Raw genomic sequence first — 14,421 nt, forward strand, 5'->3', positions numbered from 1 at the left:
ATAAATGGTTGTGGAATGAATCATCAGAGTTTCCATCATTTCTTATGGGGAAATTCGCTTTGATATATGAATGCTTTGGATTACAAGCATGTTTCCGGAACTAATTATGTTCACAATCCAAGGTTTTACTGTACAATGATTGAAAGGGTCAGGCCAGGAACAATCAGGCTGGGGAGGAAAAGGTTAGATGTTGCTAGGCATTCTCCAGCTAGGAAGGTGGGCTGTATTGGACTTGCTGCATCTTCTTATGCACATTTTCAGAAACTCACGTAAGCAATTTCAGTACAGGAGAGGAGCCTGTACAACTGTGCAAGATTGAAGGAAAGGCTGGAAGGACAGTACCCTTATCTGGAAACACCTGAAAATAAGCATTTAAAGGGGTGACAAAATACATTTGGCCATATAGGACATCACCTTTTGGGAGCACTGTCCCTTTAAGGACTCTATTTGCAAAAGTCAGTGATTTAGTGATGGCGGTATTGTTGTCAGTGGTCATTTGCATGGTGGTGTGTGCTGGTTTTGGTTGGTATGTCAAAATTAAATTTATACTGAAGGGTATAAATGTTATTTGTAGACACGTGAATTAGATCTGGAGTCCTTAATTAAATCTCCTTCTAATTGTTTCCAGACTAGAAATCTGTTTACTGGTTCTCACGCAGATTAGCCGCTTTAGACTTGCTGTCAAACTTTTTAATCTGAACCTGCCATGTAATAATGGGCCCAGATGGGAAAGGAAGCCCTAAAACATTATTTTGATTTTCATTAGAAGTGGGAAGTGTTAGGATTTATGTCAGAATTGTACAGTTGTACAACCTTCTGTTTTAATTTCTAGTAAGCTATACAATGTGTGGGTCTGTCTGTTCTACTATCAGATTGTTGTACATGCGGTCATGCTAAAGAAGAACTCAAGCCTCACCTGTATCCACTGGCTTCTGCCTCTAGTGCTTGTTAGAAATCTGTGCTGCTTGTAGCCAGGTGCAGGCTATTTTCCAGCCTGTAGGTGGCATCACGCTGCTATTACAGGTGGGGTGGGGTTCGATGAGGGAAAGTGCCTTCCCTTACCCCACTGGCCCTCTTGGGGAAGAAAATTGTCCAATTGGACGCTGAAATCTCACAAGACCTTGGTGGTCATCTTGATGGGGGAACCTGATAAATGAGATGACCCACGTCATTCAGGCGCACTTGGAGCGAGTGGCAGGTTAGGGACAGGAACCCACTACTAAGGTAAATCATTCAATGCAGGCAAATGTTCTGGTGAGTAGAGAAGGATCAGGGAGGTTTCCTGCAATTTGGAACCCTGTACAGTGCCCAGGTCTTTTCTTCTTGCAGAATAGATGCAGGAACTCCCCCTTCTGAGTCACCTCTTGTCTCCACCCCCTACCCACCGCCGAGCACTATCCCTTGGTTCCACCTCCTAACCATCTCCCAGTACCGCCCCTTTTAGAGACCAGAACCAAGTATCATTTTGTGGTGCTAAGTAATTTGTATAGAGTTTGTTACTGATTACAAGCAACAATAGACCCCCCCCCCAACAACAATAGAACTCACACAAACAATAATAGATCCCCTAGCAATAATAGATTCCGCACACATTACCCCCCCCCAGAGTACATCCCCAGCAACAATACAATAGACCTCCAGGAAATACAACAGATTTTCCAGCAGCCAGAATCAATAGATTCTCCAGGAGCCAGCAACAATAGACGTCTCCCTCAACAGTAGATCCCTCCCAGCAACAATTGCCCCCCCCCACACAAAAATAGATCCCCCAGCAGCCAGCATCAATAGATCCTCCAGCACCCCTTGCCATTACATTCATTCAGTGCTGGAGGTGCCGGAACTGCGTTTCCTCACGTTCACGCTGAAAAAAAAAGCTCTGCTGGTGCCTAAACTAGGAAAGTAATGTCTCCCCATATATGTCAATGTATATCTAGTAGAATTAGCCACAATCAACTGGACTTGTTCTGCAGCGTTTTAGATGTTTCCTAGCTTATGCCAGCCATTCTCAACCAGGGTTTCGCCAGAGGTTGCAAGGAGTTCCTTGAATGATGGTTGATTGTGCTCCCATTTGATGATACCTGCATAGTTCCTGGGCCACTACCACCTGGCAAAGCCAGCAACATGACACCAGTGATCTTTTAAGCTGTCTGTATTGGTGGTTTTCTAGCCACCACTTTAAGGGTTGCTTTGTTCCTACTGACTACCGATGTGAGAGGCATTTTCCCATTGACCCCCAATGAATTGGTTGCAGTGAGGGCTTCTCAAGGCCTAAAAATTATTTCAGGGTTTCCTCTAGGGTAAAAACTTTTCAAAATGGTGGTTTATCCAGACCACTTCATTTTTAATCACTGGCAGAAATATACCTCAGTATTTATATCTATTTATATCCAGACACCTTAATCCAACCACCATGGAAAGGCAGATGATGTTGTCCAAGAACAGGATGGGAGGTGTGAAAGTTATGGAATGCATGTAGATTGGGCTACACTGGATAAACTTGGCAACCTCTCAACAAACAAATGGCCCAACCTTAGAGGGCAAATTCTACAAGTCACGACTTAGCAGTCTACCTATTGATTAGGGAAAAGGGATATCCATTTGAGGACATCGAGGTGTACATTTTGGACATTGGCGACAACTAGTTCAAAAGAGGCGTGAAATGGGCCATCTATGTCTAACTGGACAACCATTGCTGAAAAGGGATGTGGGTCTGTGACCCCATCTGTCTTCGACATATACCTAGTCTTCTAACATCTCTACTTTTGGCAGCAATTCACACCTTCAACTATGTAAATCCAACGATTAAACACCTATGCAGACTCCCTTGCCCTAAAACGGGATTATGTCACTCATGGTGATTGGATTGATGTATTTGCTATCTGTGAGGATATAAATGATGGGGAATGTTCGTGACTCACTAGAACTGAAGAATTGGCTTGGAGAAGCTACAAAACGTCTTTAATGTTACAAACAGTGGTGGTCACTCCATTGGGGGCACAGGGGTGCCACCCCCTAATCCATGCGCCCGACCCCTAATCTACATGCAGGTTGCTGGACACATGGTTTTTAATGGGGTTTTTTTTTTAAAGCACATGATTAGAGCCTGAGGCTCTAGCTTAAAAATTGGTGGGCTCTGGGAGCAGAACACTACACCCTGAGCCCACCCAGTTGTGTGACATTAGCAAATTAATATTCGCGAATGTCTTCCTGCTTCTCCTCCCGGGCCAATCAGGAAGCGTCTCAGGAGCCACTTCCTGAAGGAGAAGCAACGCTTGTTCGGCCAGGAGGAGAAGCAACGGCCCTGGCTCTTCTCTCGGCAAGCTGGAGCGAGGAACAGCAGTAACAGCCTCTTTAAGCTTCCAGGAGCCCTACCCCGGATCCAGCACTACCTCGTCGTTGGCCTCCTAAGGTAAGGTCACTGATCACAGCTTTCCCATCCGTCTCCCACGTGTGTGTGTGTGGGGGACGGCGATAGTGCGAATGGGGGGGCCAGGTTTGTTTGCCACCCCCCCAAATATTGAGCACCAGCCGCCACTGGTTACAGAACAAGTCCAGTTGAATGTTGTGACTAACTACTACTAGATGTTTGATGGGAATGTACTATATGATTATAGTGGATGATATTGAAAAGGGCCATTTAGGGACTAGTTGTTGATTGTCAATTGTTGGTTATCTTCCCCTCCTCTCAGATCTCTGCGGATTCTGCGGTAAGGGTCTTTCTCGGACAGAGACGGTTGTGCGAGCTGGGGAACACCTATACCATGTACATTGCTTCACATGCTCTAAGTGTGAACAGCAGCTCCAAGGTCAGCAGTACTACGAGAACAAGGGACGTCCACTCTGCGAGGACTGCTACCAGGTAAGTGCATCAGTTGCCACCAGGATGTTGAATGCCAGAAGAAGAGGGTTTACTAAACAAATTCAAAGTATAAATAAGCTTTACAGAAAGCAGCCAGTGAAAGCAATTGGTTAACTTGTAACGCTATCCAATAAACGATATACTGTAACTGGGTCATTGTATTTAAAGCGGGGGTCCACCTATCTATCATTTTTTTTTTTTTTTGAGTTCATTCACAAACTTTTCTTCTCAGCATTACATACTCACATATTGTGTGTAATATGTCCGCCTGTGTCAGATTTCGTGGAAAGAATAACTTATATTATTCACTGCAGGCGGTTTCCATCTTCATTGTGGGCATTTGAAGCCCACAAGCATTTATTTCCTGGATGTGGTGAATGCTGTGCTCCCAGCATTCACCCCTCGTTCCCGCACATGCTCAGTGGCATCCTGGGAAGCCTGAGACTAGCTCCCAGGAGTCTGGGAGAGGCTAGAAACACACCTACTCCCACGGGAGGAGAACCAGGAAGTGCAAAGAAGAATAGAAAAATAAAAGGTAATTGCGGCAATTTAAATTTTTTTAAACTGCATGTCAGCATCTAGGCAAGGAAGAGAATACATACAGATATTGTTCAAAATTTGGGTGGAACCCCGCTTTAACTGAATGTGTTTTCTAACTGCAGCACAGGGTCATCCAAGAGGATACTTTCTGTATAATTTCTTCCCTCTACTTCCTATATTACCAGTCATTTAAGGTGGTGGAGTGGTGGACTCCAAGCTTGTGGGTGGTTCCTAATAATGACTGGTATACTATGACAACTTTCTTATTGCCAGATGGAGCCCTAACAGTTCACATGTATGGAGTAAAAGAATGAGCGTGCCAAGATGTGATTACTGTATATGTCCAAATATAAAAATTTTATTTGTCCAATAAACGGCTCTATCAAGAGATGACATCCAACACATTTTGGGGGTTATGCACCTATAGCCATAATGAAAGGGTATACATGCTTAACCCCCAACTATGTTGGCTGAAAAGCATTGGTAGCTCACTGATTGCTTGGACTTCTTGCTTCCTATTTAACACATATGTGCGGTGGCAAAGAGCATGGGATTTAACGTCCCCATGCCACACATATGCGTCCATGGGTGCCAGTGACTGTTCTGTCAAAGACAGTTCTTGGTCTCTGTTAATACTCGTTAGCCAGCGGGATCGGCTCCCAATCATGTGACCACTGTGACAGCCATTCACAGTGGTCACGTGATCGCCCGATCCTTCCCCCTCGATTATTACCTGGTATCGACCGCTTGCAATCCTCTGAAGAGTAGAGCTCAGAACGGGAAGGGCATGGCTCGCAGTGAATCGGGTTTTCTACAATTTTTTTGATTTTGATTATGGTCACTATTTAATAAGTATTATTGTTCATTGTGCTACTGTGATTGTGTAGATTGACACTACATTTGTTTTCACTTTTTTGTTCAATTTTTTTTTTTTTTAAAGTAGCAGCTCGTTTATTTAGTTCCTTGGCGTAGTGCTTATATGAGAATATATTAAATAAGTAGACCACATGTCATCTGTGATTTAACTTGCCGCAATCCTGTACTTGACCTGCCGTGAATCTCGGGTGCGAGTCAGCCATCCTTCTGTGCAGAGGAGAGTTTTCAGTAATTTTCCTCTGTAATTCAGCCTCAGTTTAGCCTGTTCACTCTCGCTAATTGCCTGATTCTGGGCAGATTATTTTTAATTTTTTTTTTCCGTTCCTCGGCCTCTTCAGAAATATTCCATCATCGACTCTGTGAGCCGGACTGTGATGATGAAACGCTTATCTCCCCCTCTAAGTGGATTATATTAGAGAGCGTTAGCGAGGCGAGATCACAGGGAGCCATTATATTACATCTCCCAGTGTTAGTGTAGACGCTCTTTGTGAACCGTTGTGGTGTTCAGATCTGGGCCATTGTGAGGATTGGACGCCCTGCCGAGCGATGTTTACCTGCCGAAAAGATTTATTTCAAAGGCGATTGTTTATCGTATGTTAGCAGAGTTCTCTTTTGGGGTTATTTTTAGGTCATTTGGGGGAGGGGGGGGGGGGTTGGGAAGTACATCTCTGCAATAAATTCACATCCCCATGTTTTATCCCTTTCAAAGCGTAACATTTTATTTTTATCCCTGTAATTGAGCCAATAGCCCCCCTAACAGAACTCTTTATTTACCTTCTTAAAGCGGACCTCCACCCCAAAAACTGTCTCCACTTGGAGAAAAAAAAAAAAAAATATATATATATATATATATATATATATATATATATATATAATATTTATATTTTTTATTTTTTCTCCAAGTGGAGACAGTTTTTGGGGGGGGTGTGTATATATATATATATATATATATATATATATATATATATATATATATATATATATATATATAAATATATACACACACACCACAGTGTAGAGAGATTGTATATTTTTTTATTGTATGTGTGTGTGTGTATAATATATAATCGATAGATGGATATCTAATGTTTTTTTAAACTGCTTTTTGTGTGTGGCGGACAGCACTTCCTTCTTACCTGAGCAAGAAATTACATTGCGCATGCATGTGAAAATGTGCTGAAGGGCTCTGTCTAGCCCAGGGTTTTTCAACCAGGGTTCCACGGAACACTAAGGTTCCTAGGGGTTCCTTTTAGCAATGAACAGTTTCTGCCTCTCCGATAAGTTCCCACTGACACCATTGATCTTTTTAGCGATCTGTAAGGGGGTAATTCTTCACAATGACTACAAGTGGAAGGAGCATTCTTCCCATTGACCATTACAGTAATGTATCATGAGTTGTAGCTATAGTAGTCATTTTTAGCAGGGGTTCCCTAAACCTGGAAAGTTATATCAGAAGGTTCCTCTGTGTTGAAAAGGTTGAGAAAGGCTGGTCTAGCCCCTGGTGGGACCTTCCTCACATCTGCACATGCTCGGCCTTCCCTGCACACACATGCAAAGGTGGTGCACTTCCAGAGGCCCAGGACCTCTGTCTTGTCTGCGCATGCATGCAAAACTTGACACGTGCACAGATTTGCCGCAAGGCTCTACCAGGTCCTGAAGGCCAGGCAGAGCCCTTCAGCGCATCTGCACATGCGCCGGACATTAAAGTATATGTGACCCTTCACCTTGTAAAACAACCCATTCAGTTTAAAATAGAAATGAAAGGCAAAACATTTGCGTATAGAAATAATAAACATTATCAATGAATGTTTTTCCTTTTTTATAAGTGATCACATCCCCTCTGTTCTCAGCTGCATAAGGAGCTCAGAGAGCCAGAGGAGGAAAAACAGCAGGACACTGGTTTTCCCAATGAATGTCTGTGCAGGAGGGGTGTGTCAGGAGGAGGAGAGCAGGCTGAGTTCCCAGCAAAACTAGAAAACTGACCACGCTGTGCTGTCATGCCTAGTGTGGTCAGGTTTTTTATTTTATTATTGGAAAGCGGAGGGACTGAAAGAACATCAGGGATTTCACTAAGACCCCTTTCACACCGGGGCAATTTTCAGGCATTTTAACGCTAAAAATAGCACCTGTAAAGCGCCCGAAAACCGCCTCTCATGCCTCCCCAGTGTGAAAGCCTGAGTGCTTTCACACTGGGGCGGTGCGCTTGCAGGACGGGAACAAAAGTCCTGCAAGCATCATCTTTTGGGCGGAGCCCATTGGAATGAATGGGCAGTGCTTCCAAAGTGGCACTTTATCGCTAATGGAGCCGCCACCGCAGTGTGAAAGGGGTCATAAAGGAAGCAATACAAAGAGGACAATATGCTTTCTCATACAAGTACATGGTAGTGCAGGCACATATCAGGAATATGAAATGTTGGGGTAACATATTCTTTAAGGGGACAGAAAGTTCCTCCTTAAGGCTCTGGTGCTCTCCCCGACTTCCTCTTTGTTCCACTGTTTGTGGTCTTCAGTTTTCTAAATCCGATTTTTAAATCAGATATTTTATATTATTTTTTTTATTCTTACATTTTTTTTAAACCCACTTGGGATTTCAGTGTAGCAGAGGGAGAGTTATCCAAGAACTACAGGCGTACAGTTAGAGTTAGGAGCTCACTGGATTTCTGGAAGATCAGCAAGTATTTTTTTTCTGTACATGCAGTGTTTTTATAATTATTATTTTACTATACAAGGTTTATATAGAGCCAACCAGGGCTGCTGTTAGAAACCACAGGGCCCCATACAGCCAACCTGACAGGCGATCCCCCCCCCCAAATAGTTTACTATGCTTCAGTTATGAATGAACACAGTGAGTGATCAATATGGATCACTCATCTGGTTCATTCAGAAAAGGAAGGGGCTGGTACATGTGACATATTTACCGGAGAGCCATACAGAGGATTGGTTCCAGTTTTTAGACTTGTAGACTTGCCTCCTTCATTATTCTTGGAATCCCTGCTTTCCCAAGAACTACGGTGGCAGAAAAAATCTTCTGCCTCACGGTACTTCTGGATGCCTATTCCCCTGCCTCATGCTGTGGTTTCATCTGCTGACACCCTACATCGCTACTGTATCTTATAGTGATGAAGGAGCCAGTGGATGGAACCACAGTGGGGGGGGGGGGGTGCAGGCATTCGACATAACTAGAAATGAGTCAGGTGTGAAGATTTCTTCTGGCTCCTCTGCTCTGCAAGAGAATGAAGAATACAGGAACGTGCTGCTGGAAAGTGTCTAAAAGTCTCCTTATTTTTTGCAGGATATTTTGTAATTAAATACAAAAAAAAAAAGTGACCATTGCTTTATCCACTAAAATAACATACTTGCTTTATTGGTATCAAATTCTCTTTGCTTCAGGCTGAATACAATGATGCCAAGCACCCTGCAATATATCCAAGTGGTGTTTTGGTTTTTAAGAGCTCCATCTAGTGGCCATCTCTGTGCTAGACAGTACAGTCCTTGTGCTTAATGAATAATTAGTGAGAGTCAATCGGGTTGCATAGAATGGGAATAATCCCTGGTTGCCTAGAGGACAGGTATTGAAGAAATGTTTTTTTTGTTGTGAACTTCAAAGTTAGCTTTCAGACCACGATGCACTCAGATAGATAGATAGATAGATAGATAGATAGATAGATAGATAGATAGATAGATAGATAGCGATATACTGTATGTATTTAAGATGTACCACTAAGCGCTGACATTTTTTTTTTCATTTATTATATATATATATATATTATTTTTTTTATTACAAGATAATTTTTTTTATAGGCTGAATGTTAGTGGGTAGTGATATGTTGTCACTGTTTTAATAAAGAATTAAGAATAATGTAATAAAATATAATTCACTGCCATAAGGTTGTAATAATGCTGAACATGATTTTAGGACACATTGGAATGTTGTGCAGTGTGCCAAAAGAGGATTACTGAACGTTTGCTGAAGGCAATGGGCAAGGCCTACCACCCAGAATGCTTCACCTGTGCGGTGTGCCACCGTCCTCTGCAGGGCGAGCCTTTTATAGTGGACCAGAACAACCTGCCACATTGCGTCGCAGATTACCACAGGTAAGCTTCGTTCTTTTATGGTGGACGATAGACTCCCTCAACTGCTTTTTGTCCTCGTTCCTCTAGATCAGTGGTTCTCAAACGTTTTGATACCATGGCCCAGTAAATTCTTCCATGCCCCAATGAAAAAAATAAAGTTGATGCTCACACAAAAAAATATGCGAATACAAAACATGTATTGAAATGCTGTTGGAGGGATGGAGGTTGTGAAGTGGATTAGGCAACTCTGCAGCTGACTTGGTGGCCATGTGGGGGAAGAGGTTTCTGGATGAAGCTGGGGGTGCGATAGAGGGCTGCAGGCTCTAGAGCAGGCTGGGGGGACACTGTGGGAGGCTGTGTAGCACTAGAAGTTGAGGCCTCTTAGAAGGCCAGGGTCACTATGAGCCCCATTGGGAGGTTGGGGGCAGTATGGGAGCTGGGAGGTTAAGGGATATGCAGCTGGCTGGAGGCTCAGGAGAAGAGAGTCTGCAGCTTCTTGGAGACCACAGTCTGGTGGTTGACAACCACTGCTCTAGAGCTTTTTCCATTCATAATCCTTGCAATGTGTTTATTTTGTAGGCGATATGCTCCTCGCTGTTCAGTTTGTGGGGATCCGATTGCCCCTGAGCCTGGCCGGGATGAGACTGTGCGGGTGGTGGCTCTGGAGAAGAACTTCCATATGATGTGTTACAAGTGTGAGGTGAGATTGTGCAACTTTTCTATTCCCATTTTCAAACTCTACAAACAGAGGCGGCTCTAGGCTTTGTGAGGCCTTAGGCAAAACTTACACATGAGGCCCCACGGCCTGGGACGCTCCGTGATGAGGCAGCTATTCCTCAGGCTGTGGGCAGTATCTGATTTGTCTGTCAGCTCCTATGCCACTGAGTCCCAGTGGGGGTAGGCGGAGCCGCCGGCGTCAACTTCAGTGATTGAGAACAGGCAAATTAGGCGGCCGCGAGGCCCCTGTGAGCGCGAGGCCTTAGGCGACCGCCTAATTTGCCTAATTAGAGAGCCGCCTCTGTCTACAAACATTTGGTGTATCTTTACTCGAATATATGTTTAACCACTTGCCTGCCAGGCACTTACACCCCCTTCCTGCCCAAGCCATTTTTCAGCTTTCAGCGCTGTCACACTTTGAATGACAATTGCATGGTCATGCAACACTGTACCAACATTTTTTTTATCATTTTCTTAACACAAATAGAGCTTTCTTTTGGTGGTATTTAATCACTGCTGGGTTTTTTATTTTTTACAAAAAAAAAAGACCAAAAGTTTTGAGAAAAAAAGTTTTTTACTTTTTTTCTGTCAGTAAATTTTGTAACTAAGTAATTTCACTGATGTGCGCTGATAGGCTGAACTGGTGGGCATTGATGAGGTGGCACTGATGGGCACTGATGAGGTGGCACTTATGGGCACTAATGAGGTGGCACTGATGAGGAGGCACTAATTTGCCGCACTTATGGGCACTGATAGGTGGCACTGATAGGTGGCACTGATATGGGGCACTGATAGGCGGCACGGATATGCAGTACAGATGGGCACTGATGGGCATTGATGGGTGGCACTGATGGGCAGCAATGATTGCCAGCACTGACTGGCATTGCTAATGGGCACTGATTGGTGGCGCTTGTGGGCAGTGGTGGGCATTGATTGCTGCCACTGGTGGGCACTGTATGCTGACATTGGTGGGCAATGGTGGGCACTGTTTTTTGACACTGTATTTATTTATTGTATTCAGGGCACTGATGATCAGTGCCCTGATTACATCCCTAGATGTCCCCCTGTGAGGAGATGCCGCTGATCGGCTCTCCTCTCCTCACACTCTGTCAGTGTGAGGCGAGGAGAGCCGATTACCAGCATCTCCTTGTTTACATGTGACCGGTTGTGATTGGACACAGCCGATCACATGGTTAAAGAGCCGCGGAGGGGGCTCTTTACAGAGATCGGGGTCGCGCAGTGTTGCCGCACTGCACGCCCCCTCGGGTGCACGAGAGCGTACGTTCTGGCATCCTGTCATATGACGGCATGCCAGAATGAGAGCTGCACCACCCAGCCGTCATTTGATGGTGGGTGGGCAGCAAGCAGTTAAATGTTCTGTTTAATGATCTTTGTTCATGGGGCAAAAGTATAATTGAAACCTCTGGTTACTGCGTTTGTTCATACTTCATGCCCCTCATGTCTTCTATCTCACCCTGTCTTATAATTATTATAGTTATAATTATTTCTTTAACAGATGTATTGGTTTTCTGATGTTGGCAGTAGTAGAGTGCTCTACTATGTTAACCACTATACCAGGGTTTCTATACCATGGTTCCATGGAACCCAAGGATTCCTCAGAGTGTAAGGGTTGCTATGGATTCCTTGAGCAATTTCTTCCTCTCAGACAAGTTCCCACTGACACCATCAATCTTTTTATCTATCTGTAAGGGGGTAATTCTTCTTTCTCAATGACCACAACTGTAAGGAGCATTCTTCCCACTGACCATCACACTAATGTATCATGAATTGTAGACATAGTTATTTTTTGCAGGGGTTCCCCGACATTGGAAAGTTATTTTAAGGGTTCCTCTGTGTTGAAAAGGTTAAGAAGCTGCACTATACCATGTTAGTGGAACATTTCGAATTTTGGTGATGCACCTTTTGGCTAGATTTTTTTTTTTTTGAAGAAGACGACGACTACCAAAGACCTGACATGTTTTCAAAACGTCCATTTTTTTTTTTTTTGTTTGCCAATAAAGGGCGTACATGCCCAACATTTTTATAGTTGCTAGCTGGTCCTTTCCATGACCCTTTCCTTGTTGTGCCATCTAGTCTTTATGAGCTTTGCCTCCACAGCCTGCCCTCTCTAATGCCTTGGACAATTGGTTTGGCCTCACCCTAAAGCTGGAAGTACACTAGAAGAATATTGTTTGAAATGTTTTCATCTTAAAAACTTTAATTTTCTAACCGTTAGTGGGATCATATTAACATATGTTTTTAGCCACAATGATGATGAGCAGGATGGGAAAATTTTTCCCAAGTGAACTCATTTTCCAACATTTCGAACCAGACTAAATTTGCAGTACATGGCCAACTTTATCTTTGCGCAAAGGTTGAGAATAGATCTCATAGTCAACATCCATACACAATATGATCTTGGCTTCTTTCTGATGGAAATTCAAATGTTTTTGGGTCAATTTTATTTGATTAAAAAAAGGTTATTCTTTTAGCTCTGATTGTAAAAAGGAAATTTGTAAAAAAAATACTCACTGTATGTACCTACCATGCCTTGCCTGAGGAACTTGTGAAAAATGTTTTCCTCAATTTCCCCTCTTTTCTTTCTTCTAGGAATGTGGTTGCTCTCTCTCTGTCGAGGCTGATGACTCTGGCTGTTTCCCATTGGATGGCCATGTTTTGTGCAAGAAGTGCCACATAGTCCGTGCACGGGCTGTTCACTGATGCCACCCTCGCAGCCACCTCCCACTACAAGTACTAGCCTTGTCCACCAAAGACTCTTGGACCTTCTTCCTGGCCACACCCGTCCATGCTGCTGCTTCTACTGTAGTTCAGTGTTATGGATATTAACCAGTTTACAGCTTCTGCCGAAACTGATAGTTAACTGCTGGTCAGCCGTCTCTTAGCTGCTAACCACTAGTTAGTAAATCTTTGCTTTTAGCCTGCCAGAAAAAAAAAATGTTGTCTATGTCTTAGTTCCAACATATTCTCTATATAATTTTTTTTCCTGTGTTTCTGAACTTTTTTCATCTCATGATCTGAGTGAGACTATCAATGGACAGGTTTTTGTTTTAACCTGCGATTTCTTTTAGTTTATCCTAATTTTGTTTTTGTATTTTATTCCTAAGTTTTTAGAAGGCCTCTTGAGACCATTGAATTGCCATGTGCTCTTCCTTTAATTCTTTAGATTCCAAACTTTTTTGGTTTTCACAAGTTATTTTCTCACTAACCCATTCATATGTGTTACTGATTATTTGCACATGATTTTTATAACCAAAATTAGGTTTGATGTGACAAAAAGAAGTATCTGTTATGCCAAAACAGATTCTCATGATTAATGGTTCCAAGCCAATGAAAGTGTACAGAGACTGTAATATGGAATAAAACCCCCTCCGAAATACTTTAAAATGTGTCAGAACTTCAGGAGTATATAGGACCATATTTTTTTAATAGTGACCTTTTTTTCCTTTTTTACGATAAACTGTCATATTAAAAATTGAAAAAAAAAAAACATGAAAAGGAACTGTGGCTTGCTCATTTAAGTCTTCACTTTAGTATTCTTTTGTAGGCTCTGTTGTAAGGGTTTGATTACAGTTTTTTGATAAGAGCAAAATGGATAAGTGCTTGAAGTGAACATTAGGTAGACCAGTAGGCTCATTTTGAAAATTATGATGTTCAACACTGCACTGATGGAGTTATGGATAATGGAGCTCTGGGAGCTCCGGGTAATGGGGTTTGGGGATCTGGCTCTGGGATATGGCTCTTCGATCTCTGGGCGATGGGGCACTGGGATCTCTGGGCGATGGGGCACTGGGATCTCTGGGCGATGGGGCACTGGGATCTCTGGACTATGGGGCACTGGGATCTCTGGGTGATGGAGCTTTGGAAGCTTCAGATTTTTGGGTGCTGGGGTTGTGGGATCTCCAGATGGTGGGGCTTTGGGTGATAGGGCTCTGGAAGCTTCAGGCTTTGGGGCTCTGGGTGATGAAGTCAATTTAGACCTGTGCCCAACCACAAATGAACAGTCCAAACAAGCACTCAACAAGTTACATTTCCAACCCCAGATAATCCCAAAGGACCTTAAAGTGGATCTGAACCTAATCAATAACACTTTCATATAAGCTGTATATGGTAAGGCCATTTCAAAAGTTTTCTAATATTCTATGTTTTTTAATCTGCAATTTTCTTTAAAATAACATCTGATGATCCTGCTATGAAGGTCTTTGTTCAGGCACTTTCTGTTATGTAGCGACTACCACCTTTCAATTGTGCTTCCCTGGTAAAGATTCCAAGCGTCTGTGCTGCAACATTTTGCACAGGTATGGTCCAACTATGTCACTATCAGAAAGCCGGTCTAC

General features: G+C 43.2%; 1 protein-coding gene across 2 annotated transcripts in view; it reads left to right on the forward strand.

The window, feature by feature from the left end:
- Positions 1–13,582, forward strand: part of ZYX (zyxin) — a 45,655-nt gene extending 32,073 nt beyond the window's left edge. For both annotated transcript variants that reach the window (XM_073595944.1, XM_073595943.1), the window contains exons 6-9: positions 3,690–3,859; positions 9,192–9,370; positions 9,929–10,049; positions 12,677–13,582. In XM_073595944.1, the coding sequence (XP_073452045.1) occupies positions 3,690–3,859; positions 9,192–9,370; positions 9,929–10,049; positions 12,677–12,787 (581 nt within the window). In that variant the 3' untranslated portion in view covers positions 12,788–13,582. The remainder of the gene's footprint in view (positions 1–3,689; positions 3,860–9,191; positions 9,371–9,928; positions 10,050–12,676) is intronic.
- Positions 13,583–14,421: the final 839 nt, after the last annotated feature.

Source organism: Aquarana catesbeiana, linkage group LG08, assembly GCF_042186555.1.
Source record: "Aquarana catesbeiana isolate 2022-GZ linkage group LG08, ASM4218655v1, whole genome shotgun sequence".
NCBI lineage: Eukaryota > Metazoa > Chordata > Amphibia > Anura > Ranidae > Aquarana > Aquarana catesbeiana.